Below are 26961 nucleotides of genomic sequence, written 5' to 3' on the forward strand. Positions count from 1 at the left end.
TCGGGTGAAGAGAGGGGCTGAGCTGTCAACTGATCACCACCTGGTGGTGAGTTGGATCCGCTGGCGGAGGAGGAAGCTGGACAGACCTGGCAGGCCTAAACGTATGGTGAGGGTCTGCTGGGAACATCTGGCCGAGCACTCTGTCGGGGAGGTCTTTAACTCCCACCTCTGGGAGAGCTTTTCCCAGCTTCCAAGGGAGGCGGGGGACATTGAGTCTGAGTGGACCATGTTCTCTACCTCCATTGTGGACGCAGCTGTTCGGAGCTGTGGCTCAAGGTCTCCGGTGCCTGTCGTGGCGGCAATCCCCGAACCCGGTGGTGGACACCGGAAGTAAGGGATGCCGTCAAGCTGAAGAAGGAGTCCTATTGGGCCATGTTGACCTCCGGGACTCCTGAGGCAGCCGACAGGTATCGGCAGGCCAGGCGTGCTGCAGCTCGGGCAGTTGCGGAGGCAAAAACTCGGAACTGGGAGGAGTTCGGGGAGGCCATGGAGAAGGACTATCGGTTGGCCTCGAAGAAATTCTGGCAAATCATCTGGCGCCTCAGGAGGGGGAAGCAGTACTCTGCCAACACTGTTTACAGTGTGGGTGGGGAGCTGTTGACCTCGACTGGGGACATTGTCGGGCGGTGGAAGGAATACTTTGAGGATCTCCTCAATCCCACCGTCATGTCTTCCACTGAGGAGACTGAGGCTGATGACTCAGAGGTGGACTCGTCCATTACCCAAGCCGAAGTCACTGAGGTGGTTTGCAAGCTCCTCGGTGGCAAGGCACCGGGGGTGGATGAGATCCGCCCTGAGTATCTCAAGTCTCTGGATGTTGTGGGGCTGTCTTGGTTGACACGCCTCTGCAACATCGCGTGGCGGTTGGGGACAGTGCCTCTGGAGTGGCAGACTGGGGTGGTGGTCCCTCTTTTTAAGAAAGGGGACCGGAGAGTGTGCTCCAATTATAGGGGAATCACACTTCTCAGCCTCCCAGGGAAAGTTTACTCCAGGGTACTGGAGAGGAGAATTCGACCAATAGTCGAACCTCGGATCCAGGAGGAACAATGCAGTTTTCGTCCTGGTCGCGGAACACTGGACCAGCTCTATACCCTTCATAGGGTGCTCGAGGGTTCATGGGAGTTTGCCCAACCAGTCCACATGTGCTTTGTGGATCTGGAGAAGGCATTCGACCGTGTCCCCCGTGGTATTCTGTGGGGGGTGCTTCGGGAGTATGGGGTTCGGGGCTCTTTGCTAAGGGCTGTCCGGTCCCTGTACGAACGGAGCAGGAGTCTGGTTTGCATTGCTGGCAGTAAGTCAGACCTGTTCCCAGTGCATGTTGGACTCCGGCAGGGCTGCCCTTTGTCACCGGTTCTGTTCATAATTTTTATGGACAGAATTTCTAGGCGCAGCCAGGGGCCGGAAGGAATCCTGTTTGGGAACCACAGGATTTCATCTCTGCTTTTTGCGGATGATGTTGTCCTGTTGGCTTCTTCAAACCAGGACCTTCAGCATGCACTGGGGCGGTTTGCAGTCGAGTGTGAAGTGGCTGGGATGAGAATCAGCACCTCCAAGTCCGAGGCCATGGTTCTTGACCAGAAAAGGGTGGCTTGCCCTCTCCAGGTTGGTGGAGAAGTCCTGCCTCAAGTGGAGGAGTTTAAGTATCTCGGGATCTTGTTCACGAGTGAGGGAAGGATGGAGCGTGAGATCGACAGGCGGATTGGTGCAGCCTCCGCAGTGATGCGGTCGCTTTACCGGTCTGTCGTGGTGAAGAAGGAGCTGAGCCAAAAGGCGAAGCTCTCAATTTACCGGTCGATCTACATTCCGACTCTCACCTATGGTCATGAGCTTTGGGTAATGACAGAAAGAACAAGATCGCGGATACAAGCGGCTGAAATGAGTTTCCTTCGCAGGGTGGCTGGGCGCTCCCTTAGAGATAGGGTGAGAAGCACAGTCACTTGGGAGGAGCTCGGAGTAGAGCTGCTGCTCCTCCACATCGAGAGGAACCAGCTGAGGTGGCTCGGGCATCTTTTTCGGATGCCTCCTGGACGCCTCCCTGGGGAGGTGTTCCAGGCATGTCCCCCCGGGAGGAGGCCCCGGGGAAGACCCAGGACATGCTGGATGGACTATGTCTCTCGGCTGGCCTGGGAACGCCTCGGTGTTCTTCCCGAGGAGCTGGCCGAGGTGTCTGGGGAAAGGGAAGTTTGGGCTTCCATGCTTAGACTGCTGCCTCCGCGACCCGGTCCCGGATAAGCGGAAGAAGACGAGACGAGTATTGTAGGACTTAAACCAACATCTGAAGAGGTGAGATCGCTCTTTTTTTCCCTATTTTTGCTGGCGGGATTGACTCTGCCCTAAGGGCTATTTTCTCTCTCTCTCTCTCTCTCTCTCTCTCTCTCTCTCTCACTTTGCACCATTACACAATAAATATTCACAGTGAAAATATTTTGTAAGCGCGTTTCATGAACCAAGTTATAGGATTTGTTGACAACTCGCATCAAGTTCGTTACACTTCTACCCGGCATGAAGCACTGACAGTCATGTGGTTGTGACGTCATCGTAAACAAATCCGTTCTACTCATCCAGACGACTTCGCAACGGCAACGTTGCCAGATCTTTCCACTCTGGAACCTGTTCTCAAAAGATTGCGTTTTGGGGCACCCAAAACGCCGGTGCCGTGTGGACGCCAGGCCGAAACGATAAACAATTGTATCGGATTCACCTGAATCCGTTGCCGTATGGACACCACTTATCAGCCACTGGGAAGTGTGCAGTCCTTGGCACACTTCCCAGAAAACTGAATACACATCCACATCAAGACTCAGCTGACTTTAACGACTTACATAATGGCAGAGAGCCAGTGACCCACAGATCACCCTGACGACCCTCTCGGCTGCAAACACCATTCACACCCGGCTTCCGGGACCCTAACACCTACAGGATGATTGAGAGGGTCAACAACCCACGTGACCTTAATGACTCTCCTTAGGTTTGCTTTTGGTCCACTACAGGATAAACACCTGGAACTCCCCACTAGTCAGACAGAAGTGAAGAAGTGGATGAGAGGTGAAAAATCCTCATGAATTTCAAGCAAGTCTACAGTTTACACCTGTTATAACTAACGTAACAAGACAGATGTACAACCCCGATTCCAAAAAAGTTGGGACAAAGTACAAATTGTAAATAAAAACGGAATGCAATAATTTACAAATCTCAAAAACTGATATTGTATTCACAATAGAACATAGACAACATATCAAATGTCGAAAGTGAGACATTTTGAAATTTCATGCCAAATATTGGCTCATTTGAAATTTCATGACAGCAACACATCTCAAAAAAGTTGGGACAGGGGCAATAAGAGGCTGGAAAAGTTAAAGGTACAAAAAAGGATCAGCTGGAGGACCAAATTGCAACTCATTTGGTCAATTGTAAATTAACATGACTGGGTATAAAAAGAGCATCTTGGAGTGGCAGCAGCTCTCAGAAGTAAAGATGGGAAGAGGATCACCAATCCCCCTAATTCTGCGCTGACAAATAGTGGAGCAATATCAGAAAGGAGTTCGACAGTGTAAAATTGCAAAGAGTTTGAACATATCATCATCTACAGTGCATGATATCATCAAAAGATTCAGAGAATCTGGAAGAATCTCTGTGCGTAAGGGTCAAGGCCGGAAAACCATACTGGGTGCCCATGATCTTTGGCCCTTAGACGGCACTGCATCACATACAGGCATGCTTCTGTATTGGAAATCACAAAATGGGCTTAGGAATATTTCCAGAGAACATTATCTGTGAACACCATTCACAGTGCCATCCGCCGTTGCCAGCCAAAACTCTATAGTTCAAAGAAGAAGCCGTATCTAAACATGATCCAGAAGCGCAGACGTCTTCTCTGGGCCAAGACTCATTTAAAATGGAGTGTGGCAAAGTGGAAAACTGTTCTCTGGTCAGACGAATCAAAATTTGAAGTTCTTTATGGAAATCAGGGACGCTGTGTCATTCGGATTAAAGAGGAGAAGGACGACCCAAGTTGTTATCAGTGCTCAGTTCAGAAGCCTGCATCTCTGATGGTATGGGGTTGCATTAGTGCGTGTGGCATGGGCAGCTTACACATCTGGAAAGACACCATCAATGCTGAAAGGTATATCCAGGTTCTAGAGCAACATATGCTCCCATCCAGACGACGTCTCTTTCAGGGAAGACCTTGCATTTTCCGACATGACAATGCCAAACCACATACTGCATCAATTACAGCATCATGGCTGCGTAGAAGAAGGGTCCGGGTACTGAACTGGCCAGCCTGCAGTCCAGATATTTCACCCATAGAAAACATTTGGCGCATCACAAAACGGAAGATACGACAAAAAAGACCTAAGACAGTTGAGCGACTAGAATCCTACATTAGACAAGAATGGGTTAACATTCCTATCCCTATACTTGAGCAACTTGTCTCCTCAGTCCCCAGACATTTTCAGACTGTTGTAAAGAGAAAAGGGGATGTCTCACAATGGTAAACATGGCCTTGTCCCAACTTTTTTGAGATGTGTTGTTGTCATGATTTTTAAAATCACCTAATTTTTCTCTTTAAATGATACATTTTCTCATTTTAAACATTTGATATGTCATCTATGTTCTATTCTGAACAAAACATGGAATTTTGAAACTTCCACATCATTTTTATTTACAATTTGTACTTTGTCCCAACTTTTTTGGAATTGGGGTTGTACATCTTTGGATGAAATCATTTAACAATTACTCAAGTATATGTTACAGAGACTGAAACAATGAACTGTGGCATATTCAATAACTATTGTTTACAAAAATAAGAAAAATACCAGTCTAGAGATTTTAAATCTGGGAATACAGAGATTAGAAACAACTTTTACCAGTTCTGTACATTTTGATTATTTAAATCTCTTTTGCACAGCCAAACAGCATCATATGATTCATTTTGACACAGAGAATGGTATTAACAACCCTAAATAATGAGTCTGTATGTAAGAAAGCAATAAAAATCAACATGTGTTAAAAAACGAATTCACCAAGAACTTTATTTACTCAACCAATCTAACATGACAGGACTTGGTGAAAAATAACAAGAAAATCTAGGCTTTTCAAATGTACCATAATTATAATATATTTGTATTATGTTATTATATAACTCTAATTTTTAATATAAATTTATTATAGATTGTTTGTTTTATTATTGTTATAATGAATTGTTAAAATGACTAACTAAATCAGGTAACATGGACTGACTATATGACTGACTATATGTCAGTTTGTGTGTAATCTGCATTTTACACATGAAGAAGAAGAACTTTATTTCATCATATGCACATTTAAGTACACAGTGAAATTCCTCTCTGCATTTAACCCATCTAAAGCAGTGAACACACACATGCATGCGCACACGCTCTCTCTCTCTCTCTCACACACACACACACACACACACACACACACACACACACACACACACACACCTACTGTGACCTCATTTTACAGAAAATAGACAGAAATAGCAGTGATCTGCAATGGCAATTTATCTGTCTTACTGAAAAACAAACTTCTCATTGCTGGTGAGAATTTAGTAAAACTAATTTAGGCTAGCGTTTGTGTGAATTTTGATGATCAAAACATTGTACCGTACTGCATCAGGCATTTACCAACAATATTCTTCAATATATTTCAAAGTGATGACTGCATTTTATAAAATATAAACACTCGTACTGAGAGTTGAAAATATAATACAATTAATTCACATAACTTACCAACTGTCACTCATGTAACACTTGTGTAACATCTGAACAGATGAAATTCAAACATGCTTGTTGGCTTAAAATAACAAACAAAAAATCTTTTCATAACAATTTTGCAACAGTTCAGTAGATGCCTGAGATGTGTAAACATTTTTACTTTCTAATTGATCGATAGTGCTCTGTTAAGTCATCAGCAAGGTCAAAGTTCACCAGCTTACTTAACTCATTAAAATGGACAGACATCGAGTGGAATTTATTTGTTGGCAAATATTTCCAAAACAAATGCATATAGTCAAGTCAAGTTTATTTGTATAGCGCTTTTAACAATAAACATTGTCGCAAAGCAGCTTTACAGAATTTGAATGACTTAAAACATGAGCTAATTTTATCCCAAATTTATCCCCAATAAGCAAGCCTGTGGCGATGGTGGCAAGGAAAAACTCCCTCAGACGACATGAGGAAGAAACCTCGAGAGGAACCAGACTCAAAAGGGAACCCATCCTTATTTGGGCAACAACAGACAACATGACTATAACATTAACAGTTTTAACATGAAGTCAGTTTCGTTGATGTTATAATTCTTCATTGATGGAAACTTGAGTGCAAAACTGTTCATGACAACTGCAGTCCTAAAGTTAGCAAGTCAACTGTAGTCCTCAGCCATAAAAGCATTACTGTAAGTGTCCAGAGAGTCCTCCAGTTGTGACTTTCAACTGTCCACATGGGGCCATCCTCCACAGGAGCAACGCGATGAGACTCCAACCAGACACAGGGCACCAGGATGGATCAGGCAGGTCCGAGGAGTAGAAGAGGTCAGCATCTCGATCTCAGGATTGACATGTAACTCAGAGGGACAGAATTTTTTTGGGGAGAGAGAGAGAGAGAGAGAGAGAGAGAGAGAAAACACAAGTTGTTAGGTATGCCCACTGTCACCTGAATAAGTAGGAACAGTATACATATTGCACTGAGTACAAGCAGGGACTCTGGCAACTAACTATGACAGTATAACTAAAAGGGGAAAGACAGAAGATAACACAGGCATGATGGAGCCCTGGGACATAAAGCAGCCAGCCACTACACCATCAACAAACTCAAGTGAGCAAACAAGTGGGGGACTGACAGCATCCATACATCCCAGTTTACCAAAACACTATGTTTTAGGACCCTCCAGATCTACACCTTTACCTCGTAAACACCATTAACAAAAGGCTTGACTAAACAGATATGTTTTCAGCCTAGACTTAAACACTGAGACTGTGTATGATTCCAGAATACTACTTGGAAGGCTGTTCCATAACTGTGGGGCTTTGTAAGAAATGCTCTGCCCCCTGATGTAGCCTGAGGTACCAGCAGATAGCCTGCACCTTTTGATCTAAGTAGGCGTGGCGAGTCATAGAAGACCAGAAGTTCACTCAGGTACTGTGGTGCTAGACCATTCAGTGCTTTAAAGGCCAATAGTAGTATTTTATAATCAATACGAAATTTGATTGGGAGCCAATGCAGTGTGGATAAGACAGGGGTGATGTGGTCATATTTTCTAGTTCTAGTAAAGACTCTTGTTTCTGCATTTTGAACTAACTGGAGCTTGTTTAGGGCGGCACGGTGGTGTAGTGGTTAGCGCTGTCGCCTCACAGCAAGAAGGTCCTGGGTTCGAGCCCCGGGGCCGGCGAGGGCCTTTCTGTGTGGAGTTTGCATGTTCTCCCCGTGTCCGCGTGGGTTTCCTCCAGGTGCTCCGGTTTCCCCCACAGTCCAAAGACATGCAGGTTAGGTTAACTGGTGACTCTAAATTGACCGTAGGTGTGAATGTGAGTGTGAATGGTTGTCTGTGTCTATGTGTCAGCCCTGTGATGACCTGGCGACTTGTCCAGGGTGTACCCCGCCTTTCGCCCGTAGTCAGCTGGGATAGGCTCCAGCTTGCCTGTGACCCTGTAGAAGGATAAAGCGGCTAGAGATAATGAATGAATGAATGAATGGAGCTTGTTTATGCACTTATTGGAACAACCAGACAGTAAGGCATTACAATAACCCAACCTGGAGGTAACGAAAGCATGAACTAGTTTTTCTGTGTCATGTAATAACATTAAATTTCTTATCTTAGCAATATTTCTGAGATGAAAGAAAGCTATCCGGGTGATGTTGTCAATGTGAGTTTCGAATGAAAGACTGGGGTCAATAATCACCCCGAGGTCTTTTACTGCTGCACGTGAAAAAACAGAAAGGCCATCCAGAGTTACTGTGTAATCAGAAAACTTACTTCTAGCTGCATGTGGTCCTACTACAAGTACTTCAATCTTGTCAGAGTTAAGCAGAAGGAAGTTAATAAGCACCCAGTGTCTAATGTCCTTCACACATTCCTCAATTCTATTAAGCTGGTGTCTCTCATCAGGTTTTGCAGAAACATACAACTGTGTGTCATCAGCATAACAGTGGAAACTAATACAATGTTTACGAATAATATCACCCAGAGGTAATATATATAAAGAAAAAAGCAGTGAACCCAAGACAGAACCTTGTGGAACACCAAACTTTACTTTAGTATGTCTAGAAAAATCACTGTAACAGTTCCTGATGTGGGTGGAGCACAGAAGCACGGTAGGCAAGAGTTGATGTTTTATTGAGCCTTTCAGCTTTTTTCCTTTCACTCACTCACACGTGTTGTGGTCGGGGAGATCGCCCCTTTTCTCTGCTCCCTCTCTCCTTTTATGCTCCATCCCTGTAACACACACACACACACACACACACACACACTAACTGACAGCAGGTGGAATGACTTAGTGACTTACCTTCCCAGACCCTGCCCTCCATTCACAGACTGCTGCTTGGTCACACCCCCACTGCCACATACTCCCACCGCCCGACTCAGGCCGGGGGGCTGTCTGGCCTAAGCTGACTCCCCCTCCCCGATGGGACAGGAAGTCTGCCACCACCATCTGTGCCCCCGGCCTGTGGATCACCTCGAACTTAAATGGCTGGAGAGCGAGATACCAATGGGGGATCCGCGCATTGGCATCCTTCATGCGGTGGAGCCACTGGAGGGGCACGTGGTCCGAACAGAGAGTGAAAGGGCACCCCAGCAGGTAATATTGGAGGGCAAGGACCGCCCACTTGATGGCAAGACAATCTTTCTCAATTGTGCTGTACTTGCTTTCGCGCATCGACAGTTTCCGGCTGATGTACAGCACAGGGCGCTCCTTGCCCTCCACCTCCTGGGACAAAACAGCCCCCAGACCTCTGTCCGATGCATCAGTCTGCAAAATAAAGGGGAGAGAAAAGTTAACGGAGTGTAAAATTGGCCCCCCACACAGTGCAGCTTTTACCTCAGAGAAGGCCTGTTGGCACTGCTCCGTCCACTGGACCGGATCTGGAGCCCACTTTTTAGTGAGATCACTTAGTGAGCTGGTGATGTCCGAATAATTAGGTAGAAACCTACGATAATAGCCAGCCAGCCCCAAGAACCGTTTCACCTCCTTTTTGGCCTTGGACCTCAGGCAGGCCGCAATCGCTGCAGTCTTGTTAATTTGGGGATGCACCTGCCCATGGCCCAAGTGGAACCCCAAATACCATACTTCCACCTGCCCAATCGCACACTTTTTCGGGTTAGCTGTGAGGCCTGCTCGCCTCAGCAACTTTAGAACAGCCCTCAGGTGTTCTAAGTGCCACGGCCAATCATAACTGTAGATTATTATGTCGTCTAGATAGGTGGCCGCGTAGGCAGCATGAGGGCAGAGGACTCTGTCCAAAAGCCACTGGAATGTAGCGGGCACCCCAAACAACCCAAAAGGGAGCGTGACAAATTGGTGTAAACCAAACGGTGTGGAAAAGGCCGTTTTCTCTCGGAATAGAGGAGTCAAGGGGATCTACCAATATCCCTTTGTTAGATCCAGTGTCGAATAAAAGTGAGCAGCGCCTAACCAATCAAGCAACTCATCAATGTGAGGCATTGGGTATGCATCAAATTTAGACACCGCATTGACCTTTCTATAATCCACACAGAACCAGACCAACCCGTCGGTCTTGGGAACCAGGACCACTGGGCTGCTCCAGTCACTGTGGGACTCCTCGATTATGCCCATTTTGAGCATGGCCTTGAGTTCATCCCGAACCACATTTTTCTTGTGTTCAGGCAAGCGGTAAGGGCGGCTACACACTACCACCCCGGGGGCGTTTTGATGTGGTGTTCTATGAGGTGGGTATGACCAGGAAGGGGCAAGAACATGTCGGAAAATTCCTTTTGCAACTTGGCTATCTCCATGAGTTGGGCCGGTGAGAAGTGGTCTCCACAAGGGACCGGAGTGGTCTGAGATGTTATCTTTTTCACCTCCGGCCCCAGCTCCACCTTCTCCGGGACTACCGACGCCAACGCCATGGGGACCCCCTCATTCCAGTGTTTTAAAAGGTTGAGGTGGTAGATTTGCAGTGCCCCGCCCCTATCCTTTCGCCTCACCACATAGTTGATGTCCCCGACTCGCCGTGTGACCTCGAAGGGCCCTTGCCACTAGGCGACTAATTTAGAGCTCGACATGGGCAATAATACGAGCACTTTGTCTCCCGGCGTGAACTCTCTAAGGCGCGTGCCCCTGTCATACAGTCGGCTTTGACGTTCTTGTGCCTACTGCAAATTCTCCTGGGTTAGGTGCATGAGGGTGTGGAGTTTGGCACGCAGGTCAAGAACGTATTGGATTTAGTTTTTACTAGGTGAAGGTCCCTCCTCCCAGTTTTCCCGTAGCACATCCAGAATGCCACACGGCTTACGCCCATATAATAATTCAAAGGGAGAAAACCCCATGGAGGCTTGCGGGACCTCTCGTACTGCGAATAACATGGGCTCGAGCCACTTATCCCAATTATGCGCATCTTCACTTACGAATTTCCGGGTTATATTCTTGAGTGTTTGGTTAAATCGCTCTACTAAGCCATCCGTTTGTGGGTGATAGACACTGGTGTGGATAGACTTAATCCCTAATAACCCATACAGTTCACGCAGTTTGTGTGACATAAACGAAGTGCCTTGGGATTTCTTTCAGAATCCCGACCCGGGAGATAATACGGAAGAGCACTTCCGCAATACTGCATGCTGAGATGTTGTGGAGAGGCACTGCTTCCAGACATCGCGTTGCATAGTCCACAAGAACTAAAATAAAGTGATATCCCCGTGGTGACCGATCTAATGGCCCAACGAGATCCATCCCAATTTGCTCAAACGGGGTCTTGATTAGGGGAAAAGGGAGCAACGGCACTTTTGGAGTGGCAGCGGGATTTACTAATTGGCATTCACGGCATGCCGCACACCACCGACGGACATCCCCGAGAATCCCTGGCCAATAGAACTGAGCCATTATCTGGGCTAGTGTTTTATCTTGCCCTAAGTGTCCAGCCATGGGATTAAAGTGAGCCGCATGGAATACGAGTTCACAACTGAGTTATTCGTTCATTAGTTTGAGTGTTCTGCGTCACTCGGTACAATCTATCTTTAATAATAGATCAGTCAGTGGGTTGGAAGGTCGGTGCCGCACTTGGCTGAGGAGTTTGACCATCGATTACTCTCACTTGGTCAAACGCATGCTGCAGAGTCTTGTTTCATGACTGCTCTAACAGGAAATCCCCAAGGGAATCCCCAAGAGAGGGAGGAGGAGCGGGCTGCTCCTTGCTCTGACGTGGTGTTGATGTAGACGGCTCTGAGACAGCTTCTCCAGTCAATGCCACACCAGGATCTTCCTGTGACCTACTAGTGCAGGACCCACTATGTGTTAAATATTCCATCAGTTTTTTAAACCCTGGCCAATCAGTACCCAAAATTAGCAAGTGAGACAAGGGTGAGACAAGGATTAATTGCCACCTTTATTTTATGCATTTGGCCCCGGAATAGAATATGGACAGACACTCGAGGGTAATGGTGAACATCCCCGTGCATACACAACACTTTCACCGCTTGTGCTCCCCCCCAGTGCCTCACCTTGCACCAGGTGTTGGTGAATTGAGGTCTGATTACAACTGGAATCCACCAAAGCGTGATACAGTGGTGCTTGAAAGTATGTGAACCCTTTAGAATTTTCTATATTTCTGATAATATTTTTGTCTCATTTCTTTAACTGGGTTCTCTTTATCTACTTTTAGGCCTTGTGTGAAAATCTGATTATGTTTTAGGTCATATTTATACAGAAATATTGAAAATTCTAAAGGGTTCACATACTTTCAAGCACCACTGTATGTATCCCCTTGAATTCTCACCGGTATTCGATACATTCCGGCCCGATCGGGGGCGGTTTCTGGTGCATCGGGGATTTGGATTACAGCACCCACCTCCCTTGCGGAGCTCTGACTCTGGAGATGCTCCAATTCCCTGCCGCGCCAGCACACTGGCCCAGGCGTTCCCTCTGCACTGGTGTTATGGGTGTCACTCACCTGAGGGGGAGACAACACAGACATGGAAGAGGGAGATGGGAGGACACCATGGGTGCGACGGGCCAGCTGGGGAGGAGCCAGCTGCCGCCTCCATGGCAGGGGAAAGGGGGATGAGAGAAAGGGGGGAGAAGAGAGAGAGAGAAGAGAAGCGAGGGGAGACGCCTCATCTGCCTGCCATCAGAGCCGCCTCCAGATGGTCCTCCACCAGCTCGATGGCTCGTTCCAGCAACTCTGGGCGATAACACTGGACCCATTCCGCCGTTCCTCCCGGAAGTCGAGAGATAAACTGTTCCAGTGCCACCAGATCGATGATCTCATTGGCATTGCAGTCTTCTGCCCTCAGCCACCGCCGGTAGGCATCCCGGAGTTGCAGGCCGAATGCAAATGGCCGGCCGACCTCCTCCAATGCCAGTGTCCGGAAGTGCTGGCAATGTTGCTCCAGGGAGCGGCTGAGCCGCTGCAGGATGGCTTTCCTCAGGTCAGCATAGATCAGTTGGCTGTCAGCAGGGAGCTGCTGCGCTGCAAGCTGTGCCTTGCCAGTCAGGAGTGGGAAGAGGTGCGCTGTGCACTGCTCCAGCGGCCACCCCCACGCCTCGGCTGCTTGCTTGAAGAGGGTGAGGAACGCTTCTGGATTGTTCTGCGGTCCCATCTTCGTGAGGGTGGCAGCAGTGGTGGTTGACGCCCCTGCTGACGTGAGCAGGTGCCAGAATGCCTGGTGATCTTCCTGCTGGGCCAGCATCAAGGCTTCAAAGCGTTGCTCCTGTTCCTTTCAGAGGGTGATCAGCACTTGATGATGGTTCTGCTGAGCGGTAGTGAGGGCAAGGATGAGCTCCTCGAATGGGGAGGACTCCATGGGGTGGTTCCCTTCTGTGCTCCCGGGTTTCGGCACCACTGTAACAGTTCCTTATGTGGGTGGAGCACAGAAGCACAGCAGGCGATATTTGATGTTACACCCAAACACTTTGAGCTTTTCAGCTTTTCTTTCTTTCTTTCTTTCTTTCTTTCTTTCTTTCTTTCTTTCTTTCTTTCACTCACTCACTCACTCACTCACTCACTCACGCGTTGTGGTTGGGAGAGAGACCCTTTTCTCTGCTCCCTCTCTCCTTTTATGCTCCATCCCTGTAACAAACACACACACACACACACACACACACACACACACACACACACACACACAATAATTGACAGCAGGTGGAATGACTTAGCCTCTTACCTTCCCTGACCCCACCCTCCATTCACAGACTGCTGCTTGGCCACACCCCCGCTGCCACAATCACCATTTACATCAACATACTAATAGCGATCAGTGAAATAAGACCTGAGCCAGGAGAGGGCTGTTCCCTTAACTCTCACAACATTTTCTAGTCTATCCAGAAGAATGGAATGATCAATGGTATTAAATGCTGCACTAAGGTCAAGCAACACAAGCAGCGAGACACAGCTCTGATCAGACGCCAACAGTAGGTCGTTTACTACTTTAACCAGAGCTGTCTCTGTGCTATGATGAGGTCTAATTCCTGACTGATACATTTCATGGATGTTATTCCTATGTAAATATAAGCATAACTGCTGTGCCACAGCTTTTTCAAGGATCTTGGAGATAAAGGGGAGGTTTGATATTGGCCGATAATTGGACAGCTGACAGGGATCAAGGTCAGGTTTTTTAATCAGGGGTTTGATAACTGCTAGTTTAAAGGATTTGGGTACATAGCCAATCCTAAGAGAAGAATTTATTATTTTTAGAAGCGGTACAATTACTTCTTTTTGAATAGACGTGTAGGTAAGGGATCTAGTACACAAGTTGAGGCTTTTGATGCCGAGATTAATAAAAGTAATTCAGTTTTTCTAATTGAATTACTGAATGCAATTGGGATAACCAATTCTATATGAAATTTTCTAAGGAGCATATATTAGCTCCTTTAAAACATATTGAAATATTCATCCATCCATCCATTATCTATAGCCACTTAACCTGTACAGGGTCGCAGGTAAGCTGGAGCCAATCCCAGCTGACTGTGGGCAAGAGGCAGGGTACACCCTGGACAAGTCGCCAGGTCATCGCAGGGCTGACACAGAGACACATAACCATTCACACCTAGGGTCAATTTAGAGCCACCAATTAACCTAACCTACATGTCTTTGGACTCTGGAGGAAACTGGAGCACCCAGAGGAAACCTGCGCAGACACGGGGAGAACATGCAAACTCCACACAGAAAGGCCCCCATCAGCCACTGGGCTTGAACCCAGAACCTTCTTCCTGTGAGGTGACAGTGCTAACCACTACACCACCAAAAATAGCAGAAAGAGGAATTATAATTTGTAATTATGTTATGTAGTAGCTGTTTAACATTATCCAACATAGTGGGTAGACTGTTATGTGAATATTAATGATCAATTCATTGATCTATTGCAGATGAAAGCAAGTCTTTGAAACTTATTATTGTACTAAAGTAAAAACTTGCATGTACTTGTAATCCAAAAATATTTCATTTCAACAAACATTTTCACCCTTATTGAAAATTTGTTTGTTTTTTGTATTTCAATTTGTCTGTTTTTCTTACAACAAAAAATAGCATTTTCTGACCTTTAAAATAATGGAGAAGGAAAACATCATTATTTTGGCTGAAATTGTTTTCATTATCACTATAATGTGTCAACATTTGGTAAAATCATATGTTCTGGACAAGAGATGTTGATCACAAGAAAATCCAGGCTTTTCAAATTGCAGCATATCAATATATTGTCAAGAAAATTATGAGCCATATGGAACAACAACAAACACAGAATAAAGCAACTAAACATAATGAGGATAACAAGACTTAGCATCTCTGGGTTTACACATGCAAAATAAGAAAATACACAAATAAGAACTTTAGTGTAAGGCAGTGTATTGGAACCCAGAGAAGATCTCGCACATATATTTAAGCATTGTATATTAAAAATAAATGAATAAATAAAAGTTAATTGTATTATTAAGAATCCTGGATGTCATGGTCTCCAGGGCATGACTATATTCCATGTTCCTGCAATATTGATGGCACTGTAAATACATCCTGCTGGTTTCTGTACATCTGTTTAACAGCCTCAGGTGTTGATGGACACAACATGCACAGATGTAGAGACTTTTAAAAAACATTTAACTGGGCTCACATTACCTGTTGATGAGCTCTCAGTAGTGCTTGACTGACTGTGTGAAAAAATTTTTTTAGGTTTGCATCTCAATCCAATTACACTGATAACTGCTCAGTTGTCATTAGTGAAGCTGTTATACTGGAGATGGTACTTCTTATAAATTTTTTATGTATAACATGGACCTTTTCCAAGTAACTGTGAAACCACTATTGCCCTTTATTTAATGTATACTGTTTGTCTTTTCTCTGCACATGACTTAATTATCTTGTGAATGATGATAACTGCTCATAGTGAAAGCTGGAGGGATTTTCACCAGTTCATGATTAGGATAATGTCATGGTGAGATGAATGCTCTATTTAACTAGAAAAGCACTCGGAGAGCGCAGACCTCCGCCAAGAATCCTTTAAAAAAATCCAGGATCCAGAAGGTGATCCGGATCACTGCCAAAATTTAATGGATTGTTACTTGTGCCCAGTCACACCTCTGGAAAAAAATTTCAGAGCAACCCATTCATAACTTTTTCCATAATGTTGCTAACAGACAAACCAACCAACAAACAAACAAACCAATGCTACCGAAAACATAACCTCCTTGGCGGAGGTAATTACACTGTTCTGGGCTTCATTTACACATTGCAGTGTCTATTATATCAACATGTGTCCAGTAGTCCTCAGATGGCAATGTTCATTTTTTTGTATGAAACCTTATTGCTTTACAACTCATGTGCCTGCCACTCATGTGAACTATATCAATGGAGCACTTGCATGTGACGTCACAGCCGATCCAGATTGTGACAGACGCCATCTTGTCAGTCAAACGCCATATTCCGCCTTCTACTTCTGGTTCTACTTCTGCTTTTACTTCTACCTTTTCTTCTGGAAAACCCTACTATATACAATTCTACTACAACGGCTGCGGCTACAAGCTCTCCCTACCTGTGCACGTTTTTTATGTTTTTTGTGTGTATTTTTGCGTGTTGTTCGTCTGTACCGGACTTCAATATCCACTACAACCGTATGGACTTACTGGACATTGGTTTCCAGCAGAAAATGACGGTTTGTAGCGATTTCCATCGCATGCACAACATTCCGGACGAGATAGCGAGACCAGCGGGGTCTCCGTGGATTGTTATTGGAAGCAAAGCAAAGGAGGCGGCGCTGGGAGCGGAAGCAAAAGTGAGGCTACAGGCAGAGCCGGCCTGTTGACTAAGCTCAGAAAACAGCCACTCAAATCTCCACTGCCAAGCCTCTACCTCTCCAACGCCAGATCCATGTAAACAAGACGGATGATTTGGAATTACAGCTGGAATTACCTTAGTCTATTCTATAATCAGCTGGTCAGTGCTATACTCAATACTTAAGTGACTTACCCATCCAATGAGGATTCTTGTTTACAAGATGCCACATCTGAGTCGCTGACAAATCCTGAATTTCTGTAAAGATAACTGTCCAGAGATTTATAAGCATGCAGTGCTTCACCACTGAACAGCGAGGGAAAGTTAATGAGGTAATTATACACGTCTGGATATTCCACCTCTGGCAGTTCAAAATCCGGTCGTGAAAACTCCGTCCGGTAAGCCATAAGGGTCATAAATCTGTAGATCGTTTATTTTAGACATACCGTAAAATACCAAATAATAGCCCGGGCTATTATTTGTCTCAATCACGTAAGAGACCCGGCGCGTATTAGAGACTAGGCGGCTATTTGGAACAGGCGATTAATTCCTTCTTCACAAATACCTTCCCCAAAATCTACCTCAAAACGGGGAAAAAGTCATTCTCAGATAGGCCTACTTTTAACCAGTATAACTTACAGTTTGTTTAGAGTTAGATTACAGATAGCACGGTGCCGACTTCGGGGAATTTTGAAGACGCAGAATGCATCTTCGCATGGCACAGTCGGGGTGGATAAAGGATAAATCACACACCTTTTCCTGTTAATGACTAGTTAAGTGCATGCTTTACAAAATAATCAAGAAACCACACCATTGTCTGTGCGCAGCACTGTGATTTAATTACTCTGCAAAGTTATTGTCACTTGCTATCACCCTCACCCATGCACCTCCACCCTTTGCGCTTCGCGATGTCTGTCAATCTGAAATTGTATGGAGGGCGCGACGTTGAAGCAACATAATTAGGGTGCGAAGTGTCAAACCAAAGGGTTTTTTCTTATGCTGAAAAATAAGTGACCTGCAGTGGCTACATACTGTCATCTTGCATTCTCACGTTTCTCTCCAAGACGTCTCCCTATTTGGCCGATATGAGCCTATTCCCCGAGTGAGTTGGTACGGTGGCTCGACCCCGTAGAAAACTTAAAGTTCGGATGAAAGTTAGTTGAATAGGTTACTGACCTGTAGGCCTACATGTTGCCTGCCTGACGCGTGCTTCTGCCCAACTTGCACGACAGATTACTTGTTGAAAAGGCCCCTTGGATTAGATTGGCCGCGAGCAGACTGAAATGCATGTTAGAACGCTCTCACCTTTTTTGTAAAGCGTCTTCCAGATCCGAATGGGTAAGGGCAAGTGAAATGGTATAAGGTCTTTAATAAAACTCAGTGTGTGCTTTGACGCATGCATTCGGCAATTTAGGTCGTTTAACAGAAGCAGCAGTCCAACCTTGGAAACCCGCAGTCCTCAATGTCACCACACACGCTGGCTTTCGTTGGGTATACCCAAAGGGGTATTCCTCATTCGATGACGTAAGTGATATCCCACACACCCATGTCAAACGTAATTGGCTAAGACATCTGTCAAAAGTTACGGAGTTGCATTCCTCAAGAAATATTACGGTAGACCAAAATTATAACATTGAAATGGCATGTTTATTATCACGTAACAAAATGTTGTAAACAGTATTATAGAAATAATTTCATTCATTCATTCATTCATTCATTCATATTGTTTCGGTAGAAAACTATGCAATGCAAAATCATTTAAACACCAGAAAACCAGAAAAGTGCTGGGCCTCAAGATTCTAGATAGAACGTTCGGATGCTTTTTTTTTTTTTTAGACCCCGGCGAGTATTCGGAACCGGCCTTTATTTGTCACAACACACGCGTACACCCGGCCGTTAAAGGGAACTCGGCGGTTAATTGGAACTCGGCTATTATTTGGTATTTTACGGTATATCTAGTTATCTGTTCATTAGAAAAATGAGCCGTGTAGTCCGTCGGTTGAAATTGATCCATTCTGTACACGAGTGCAGCAGTATTCAGCTGTGTTTTTGACCGACAAGATGGCGGTTGTGTACTTTCCGGTCACGTGACTGCAAGATCTCTATTGTATTGTGGAGGACGAGCCGGATATGTGGGGGAGGGACACTGCTAAGTAAACACAAGGCAGTTTAGAGAGTTTTATACTCACATGATTTTTTTTAATTCAGTCAGGCCTCATTAAAGTATTTTGTATGTGTTTTTGCAAAAATCTTAAGGAAAATTTAGTAAATTATGAATTGAGATAAAGAAAAGAAGAAACTGTTAAAGAAAACAGAATACATGAGAAAAACTGACAAACATTTCTCTTATAAATTATTGTGAGTAAAGGGTCACCAACTTTAATTTATTTTTGTTTTTATAACTGAAGATTCATTAGTTAAGGTTAATTATGTTAATGCTTCTTAAGCTATATGTATAGTACAGTACCAACCAAAAGTTTGGACACGCCTACTCATTCATAGTTTTTTCTATATTTTGACTATTGTCTACATTGTAGAACAATACTGAAGATACCAAAACTATGAAATAACATGGAACATACACTACCGTTCAAAAGTTTGGGGTCACTTTGAAATTTCCTTATTTTTTGAAAGAAAAGCACTGTTCTTTTCAATGAAGATCACTTTAAACTAATCAGAAATACACTCTATACATTGCTAATGTGGTAAATGACTATTCTAGCTGCAAATGTCTGGTTTTTGGTGCAATATCTACATAGGTGTATAGTGGCCCATTTCCAGCAACTATCACGTGTTCTAATGGTACAATGTGTTTGCTCATTGCCTCAGAAGGCTAATGGATGATTAGAAAACCCTTGTACAATCATGTTAGCACAGCTGAAAACAGTTTAGCTGTTTAGAGAAGCTATAAAACTGACCTTCCTTTGAACAGATTGAGTTTCTGGAATGTCACATTTGTGGGGTCAATTAAATGCTCAAAATGGCCAGAAAAATGTCTTGACTATATTTTCTATTCATTTTACAACTTATGGTGGTAAATAAAAGTGTGACTTTTCATGGAAAACACAAAATTGTCTGGGTGACCCCAAACTTTTGAACGGTAGTGTATATGTGGTAAAAAAAAAAAAAGTGCTAAAAAACAAACAAAATATGTTTCATATTTTAGATTCTTCAAAGTATCCAGTGTTTAGGCCAAATAAAAAAATAGTGTGTTTCCGGTAACCCGACTGACCGAGAATTTCGGCGGCGAAATTGCCGACCGTAAAGTTTTTATTACAAATTTTCCTCGATATATTAAAATGCTGAATGTTTCAGTGTTTCAATTTATATATTGACTAGTCACAATTTTTCAAGTTTTTTAAAAATTTGTTTAAAACACATTTTATCTGTGGTATATTGAAAGAATTCTGTGCCAAAATATTATTTTGTAAGATGTTTGTGTTAAATTTTTCAAACAATAAAAAAAAGAATTAAGAAAAAAAAAACTTTTTCCTACCTACCTATTTTAGAATTTCATGTTACCTGAAACACACTATTATTTTTTTTTGGCCTTACTTTGATGTTGCTTTACACACTATTGGTATTTTCTTAATCAGCTTCATGCGGTGGGCGGCACGGTGGTGTAGCGGTTAGCGCTGTCGCCTCACAGCAAGAAGGTCCAGGTTCGAGCCCTGTGGCCGGCAAGGGCCTTTCTGTGTGAAGTTTGCATGTTGTCCGCGTGGGTTTCCTCCGGGTGCTCTGGTTTCCCCCAAAGACATGCAGATTAGGTTAACTGGTGACTCTAAATTGACCGTAGGTGTGAATGGTTGTCTGTGTCTATGTGTCAGCCCTGTGATGACCTGGCGACTTGTCCAGGGTGTACCCCGCCTTTTGCCCGTAGTCAGCTGGGATAGGCTCCAGCTTGCCTGTGACCCTGTAGAACAGGATAAAGCAGCTAGAGATGATGAAATGAGATGAGCTTCATGAGGTAATCACCTGTAATACTTTTCAATTAACAGGTGTGTCTCATCAAAAGTTAATTAGTGCAATTTCTCGCCTTCTTAATGCATTTGAAATCAAATAATAAACAATAAAAAATACAACTAGACCGGACAATTCCCCGGGGGAAATTGTGAGAGGATGCAGTGCGCGAAGCAATTCGGTCACGCATGTTTGCTGGCCGTGAATGTGTGACCTGCTATGAAGCTACAATGCCATGATTTATGTGTGTGCTTGAGACAGCAGCCCCCCCTCTCTCTGCTCCCTCACTGGCCCCAGTCGGCATTGCTCTTTTTTGCTCAGGAGCAGGCCTTGAACAACGACAAATAACTCGACAACGAAAGCAGCTATTCACAAAATTCTTTCACAATGAGCGCTAGAAGGGTCTCCTGAATAAACTGATGTAATTTTTTGTCCGTAGTGTTAAAAATGAGGACACTAGAGCGAGTTAAAAATGAGTGACTTTTCTGTCACATTTATAGTCTTGAGTTTTCTGCTGTTTTTTTACTAAGGAGCAGGCCTCGAACAATGACAAATAACTCGACAACGAAAGCAGCTATTCACAAAATTCTTTCACAGTGAGCGCTAGAAGGGTCTCCTGAATAATCTGACCGGCCAATATTAGAGTCCCGGCCAGTAATGGAATACAGGCCAGTATTAGAGGATTTACGGTATTCACAAAATTCTTTCACAGTGAGCGCTAGAAGGGTCTCCTGAATAATCTGATGTAATTTTTTGTCTGTAGTGTTAAAAATGAGGACACTAGAGCGAGTTAAAAATTAGTGACTTTTCTGTCACGTTTATAATGGGTGTCAATGAGCTAAGACACACAAGGTCTTGAGTTTTCTGCTATTTTTTACTAAGGAGCAGGCCTCGAACAATGACAAATAACTCGACAACGAAAGCAGCTATTCACAAAATTCTTTCACAGTGAGCGCTAGAAGGGTCTCCTGAATAATCTGATGTAATTTTTTGTCTGTAGTGTTAAAAATGAGGACACTAGAGTGAGTTAAAAATGAGTGACTTTTCTGTCACGTTTATAATGAGTGTCAATGAGGCCTCTCGGCTGCCCTATCCTCAGTTTGAGGCTTGTCATTCAAAAACTGTAAATCCTATCGTTTAGGTAGACACATTGTGTGAATCAGGACAAGTTTTACTACTACTTTTGAGAAAATCATGTCTGTAGAGTGAAATTTGTGGCTGAAAACACAGTTTAAGCGAGAAAGTTTGAGCTTTTTTTTCAAGCTGTCTACACTCTAAGTTAACGACCTTCACTGGTGTGTAACGCAATAGACACCCATTCAAAAGCCGGATTTTCTCCCGGAACCCACATGGCGTTTGAGCCGGGACTGATCCGAAAGTGTAGAACCTAGCAGAAAAGTTGAATGCCAGATCCACAGAGGAGAAGTTTTCCTATGTTTTAGAGTTTGAATCACGTCTCTAGGTGAAAGCATGCCAGAGCAGCAGATGTTTGAAAAAGTGCTTTTTTTCAATTAATTCCATAGAAATGAATGGGGTTTTTTTTGGGCGATTTTTTCGCGACTATGTCGTATTCTGTATAATAATCGTATTCTGTAGAGAAAAGTAATAGCATAGCGAGTCCGATCGAGCCGCACGTTTTGATATATTGTTTGTCTGTGTGCGACGTACGGTTATTGAGTTATTCGAAATTGAAATTTGCGTAGGAATAAGAAGAAGAAGAAGAAGAAACACGTAGAAGAACAATAGTTGCAGTGCTTTGCACTGCAACCTATGGGCTCCCCTAGGGGAGCCCATAGGTTGCTGTGCAGCAGCACTGCATCCTAATAAGAAGAAACACGTAGAAGAACAATAGTTGCAGTGCTTTGCACTGCAACCTATGGGCTCCCATAGGGGAGCCCATAGGTTGCTGTGCTGCAGCACTGCATCCTAATAAATAGCCCTATTCCACAACTGTAGTAATCCATATTATGTCAAGAACCACTCAACTAAAAGAGAAATGACATCCATCATTACTTTACGACATGAAGTGTCTTTTTTATTTAATAAAATTATGTTTTTTTTAGTCGACCCTCTGTGAGAACTCTTAATAGTTCTATGTAGAGTCCTACAATGTCCCTATCAGAATGGGTTAAAAAACAAAACAAAACATGAACCAGGGCCACAGAATGATGCTAGGATGAATTATTTATCAAACATCTTTGTATCCAGCTTACTCTCTGCTTCCAGCTGATCACTTTTTCCTTCAAGTACAGAGCTTGACTCTTCGCACAACAACCTGTTTTTCATACCCTGCCTTCAGAGATACACTGAGCTGTAGGTAGGGAACATGGGGATGTCTTGTGATGGGCAAATGGCATTCAAATCCACGCCTCAAAATTTGCTTGCCCTCCAGCCAGGGTTACACTGATATTGACTCTTTCATGTTTGTAATATGCAAATGATAGAGAAGCTCCATCATATCAGTTTTGTCTGCTGTGTGCTGCTTCATTCACTTTTGACATGTTAACATGATTTCCATGTGGACTTCATGATGTTTTCTTTATTTTTGTAATAGGTTTTTTTTTTGTAGATTTTTTTTCTAGCCCCTACATAACAGACTGTATAACAAAACCAGAGAAAATACTAGATGGGAGCTGTGAGGTGTGATATTTAATATTTAAAATTTTAATTGAGAGCTGCCCATTTTCTGATGTATAGTAGGTTGTATTAAGTATTAAAAGACACAATAGCAAGTTCCATTCATTGGAATAATTTTCTGGACTTTTATTATTACACTTTTACAATTAATTTGCAGTAATATATAATATCAAAAAGAATGGACTTCTGATAAAATAGTTATTATAACCAGTTATCTCAATAATCTTCAAAAACATAGATATCAGAAAATGTTATTTCAGACAAGCTGAAATAGGTAGAAAGGAATACCAAGGGATAAGAAGAGCAACTAATGGACAAGTTCAATTACTCCAATGTACCACCATGTAAAATGATAATAGCTATCAAAACCACCATTCAAACTCAGTCTTATTCAAGCATAGCAGACTACAGTAATTGTTGTTGGTGTGCTTTGGGTGCAAAGCACACCAACAACAATTACTGCATAAAAAGAGAATGTTTCTATTCTAAACTAACCTGAAGGCTTTGACAATTGTGCAAAACTAAACATATCAAGGGCCACATTTGCAGTTTCCTTCAAAATGATTAGCAGGTGAGGATCTCGATAGCATTTACTTTTTTACAGTCCCCAGTCTTCAAGAATACATACTTGTTTCTCTCAAAATGCAGAGCTTCAGGTCAAAAGTTAATTTAATAGTGGAATTTTATGCCTTCTTAATGCAACTATTTGAGACCATCATACAATACATGGGGATCTATGGTCTCATCCCACATACAGGGTGTTTCAAAAAATTTGATATAATTTCACAATCTAATAACTTTGCCAATTCTTGTTCAATTGACCTCAAATTTTAACAGCATGTGTGGAAACAGGTTAAAATTTTATGTTTAATGTTTTTTGTTTTTATCTTTTTAGGTATAGAAATGCCATTCATTGGAAAAGAAAAGGCGTTTTGTGTGTTAGAGTACACTCGAACACAGTCGAACAAGACTGTGCAGCGTGCACTTCTAAGAGAATTCTCTAAAAATGCACCAACTGCAATGCAGATTTGGACATGGCAAAAAAGTTCAAAGAGGAAGGCTGTCTGTGTTTCAGGTGGCGCGCATATTGAAAATTTGTGAAATTGTTCATGGAATCCACATACCTTTGAATTTTTCAATCAAATTTTGAGGAATAAATCTTATATTGCTCAACATTAAGCCTGTTCAGTTTCATTTGCCTAGACTATGTAGTTTCTGGGATAGTTACATCTCAAATAATATATACTGTATATATTTTTAAACTCCCTGTACTGTAAATATGCCATACACTCCTGGGGGAAAAAAAGGCCAAATCCCAATTGAAAAAACTGGGATTGGCCTTTTTTTGTTTGCCGAGGAGTGTCCATAAAGTAATACATTTGACACTTAGCTCTCTACTTCATCTCTGTTTTTAGGGGGTGTCTGCTCAGAGCCCACTCATCCAAATGGCAGGTGAGACTGATTTTATTTTTGAAGAAAATGTTTTCATTAAAGAAATATTCCATTGTTTTTCTTAAACCCAACATGTTCAACTTTGGTGAAATGTGTTCTTATATAGTGCCCTCCACAATTATTGACACCCCTTGTAAAGACTAACAAAAAGGATTAGAAAAAATCCACCTTTTGGTGAAGTAGCTTCATCTCACACTGAAAAAAAGAGAAAATCCAACCTTTAATTGAAATAAATGTATTCAGAGAAAAAAAAATCCCTCATCAAAAAATAATTATTTTCATCAAAAACACATGTGCCACTATTACTCGTATCAGCACCCCTTGAAATTATAGTGAACTCAATGTAACTGAAGCATGTTTCCCATTTAAACTGTACAGTTTTGAGTTGACTGGAGTGTGTAGGAACTTTCAAGCTGTAATCCATGACTTCCTGATTAACTGACAAATATGAGTTGGCAAAATTCCTTAATCATCCAAATTCCCTTAATCATCCATCAACATGGGAAAGATAAGAGAACACATAAACCAAATGAAGGAGATGTGTGTTGACCTTCATAAGTCAGGGAACAGTTATAAAAAAAATAGCTACTCACCTCAAAATGCCCATTTCTACTGTCAGGGCAATAATAAAAAAGTAGACACCAACTGGAACTGTTACAAACTCACCTGGAAGAGGACCCGAGTTTATTTTTCCCCCAAGTACAAGAGGAGGATGTTAAGAGAAGCCAAAAAAAAAAATCCCCAAGGATCATTGTTGGTGACTTACCAGAAAAAGTCAAATCTTATGCTTTCCAAGTCTCTAAAACCACCATCAGATACCACCTCCATGCCAACAGATTATTTTTTATTAAGCTTTTTCTGTCAGTTAACCACAAATATAAGCACCTGAAGTTTGCGAAACATTACTACACTTTGACTTGGACCGTGATCTATCATCTGATAAAAAAAGGAGCTTTTTGGCAATAAACACTCAAGGTGGGTTTGGTACAAAAAGAAGGATGACTATAATGAAAAGAACCCTATCCCAGCTTTAAAATATGGTGTAAGTTATGTGATGTTTCGGGGCTGTTTTTTCTACAAAGGCCCTGAAACCTTGTTAGGGTACATGGCAACATGGACTCCATGAAATACCAGGACATTTTAAATCAAAATCTGGCTGCCACTGCCAGGAAACTAAAACCGGGTCATCACTGGATCTTCCAGCAGGACAATGATCTGAAACATACGTCCAAATCAACAATAGTTCACTGAGCACAGAATCAAGCTTCTGCCATGACCATCTCAGTCCCCTGACCTGAACCCTATTGAAAACCCGTGGGGTGAGCTGAAGAGGAGGGCCTGGGACCTTGAATGATCTGGAGAGATTGTGTAAAGAGGAATGTGTCAGATGCCCTGCTGTTTTCTCCAACCTCATAAAATGCAGGGATGCCAATAACAGTGGCACATGTTTTTTTGTTTTTTTGGGGGTTTTTTTTGCTGAAAATAATTATTGATGAAGTATTTGTTTTTCTCTGAATAAATGTATTCAATTATAGGTTGGATTTTTTACTTTTTATTTTTATTCTTCAGCTTGCCTGCGACTCTGTAGAACAGGATAAAGCGGCTAGAGATAATGAGATGAGATTTTTCAGCTTGCCTGCGACTCTGTAGAACAGGATAAAGCAGCTAGAGATAATGAGATGAGTTTGAAATGAAGTCATTTCACCAAAACATGGATTTTTTTTTCCTCACCCCTTATCTTTACACCTGCACGCCTTGGCGCGTGTATCAGACAGACTCTCGGGTGCAGTCCAGACAGCGCATGCTCCAAAAGGACTCTCTCGCATGCACCATTAACGACTTGCACCTGCACAGGATTCAGGCACAATTAGCAAACCTACATAAAGACTTGGAAAGCACTTGCAGTTTGCAAAGTATTGAGTTGTGTTGCTGACACATTACCAAGCCTTATTTCCTTGATTGTTCTCCTGGTTTCCTGATCCCTGATTTCTTGTTTTTTCTGTTCTGATTCTGCCTTTGCCTGTGATAATCTGTTTGTGCCTCACTCGGCCTATTGCCTATTTCACCTTTTTATGATTTTGCCTGCTATTCTGGATTGTTTACCTGTCTTCACTTTTATAAATAAACACACCTTCTGCACTTATGTCCGACTCACACTCATCCCTGACAGAATACTTAGCCCCTGACAGAATACTTCACCATTATGGATGTAGCAGAAGTCAGCCAGACTGCTCCTCTATGCCATTCCTGGAATTCCATGTCTCAGCCCCTGGCCATGTTTTTCCAGCTGCTTTCTGGAATGGACACCCCGGCACCCTATGATAGGACAGGAATATCACCCAAGGGGATTCAGCCTGCAGTGTGCATTTTTCTATGCTGACCTAGAGGAGCCTAAACCTCCAGAATCTGTCTGGGTCAGCTGCATGATTAGCTAGCTCATGGGACGAGCACACCGATGGGC

The 26961-nt window shown here is 43.2% G+C and overlaps 1 protein-coding gene across 1 annotated transcript in view; it reads left to right on the forward strand.

The window, feature by feature from the left end:
- The window catches only part of si:ch211-213d14.1 (POU class 2 homeobox associating-factor 2), a 44189-nt gene that overhangs the window by 11854 nt on the left and 5374 nt on the right, over positions 1–26961 (forward strand). Inside the window, exon 3 of the mRNA XM_060898026.1 lies at positions 24464–24500. Within this exon, the coding sequence (XP_060754009.1) occupies positions 24464–24500 (37 nt within the window). The remainder of the gene's footprint in view (positions 1–24463; positions 24501–26961) is intronic.

This window comes from Neoarius graeffei, chromosome 17, assembly GCF_027579695.1.
Source record: "Neoarius graeffei isolate fNeoGra1 chromosome 17, fNeoGra1.pri, whole genome shotgun sequence".
NCBI lineage: Eukaryota > Metazoa > Chordata > Actinopteri > Siluriformes > Ariidae > Neoarius > Neoarius graeffei.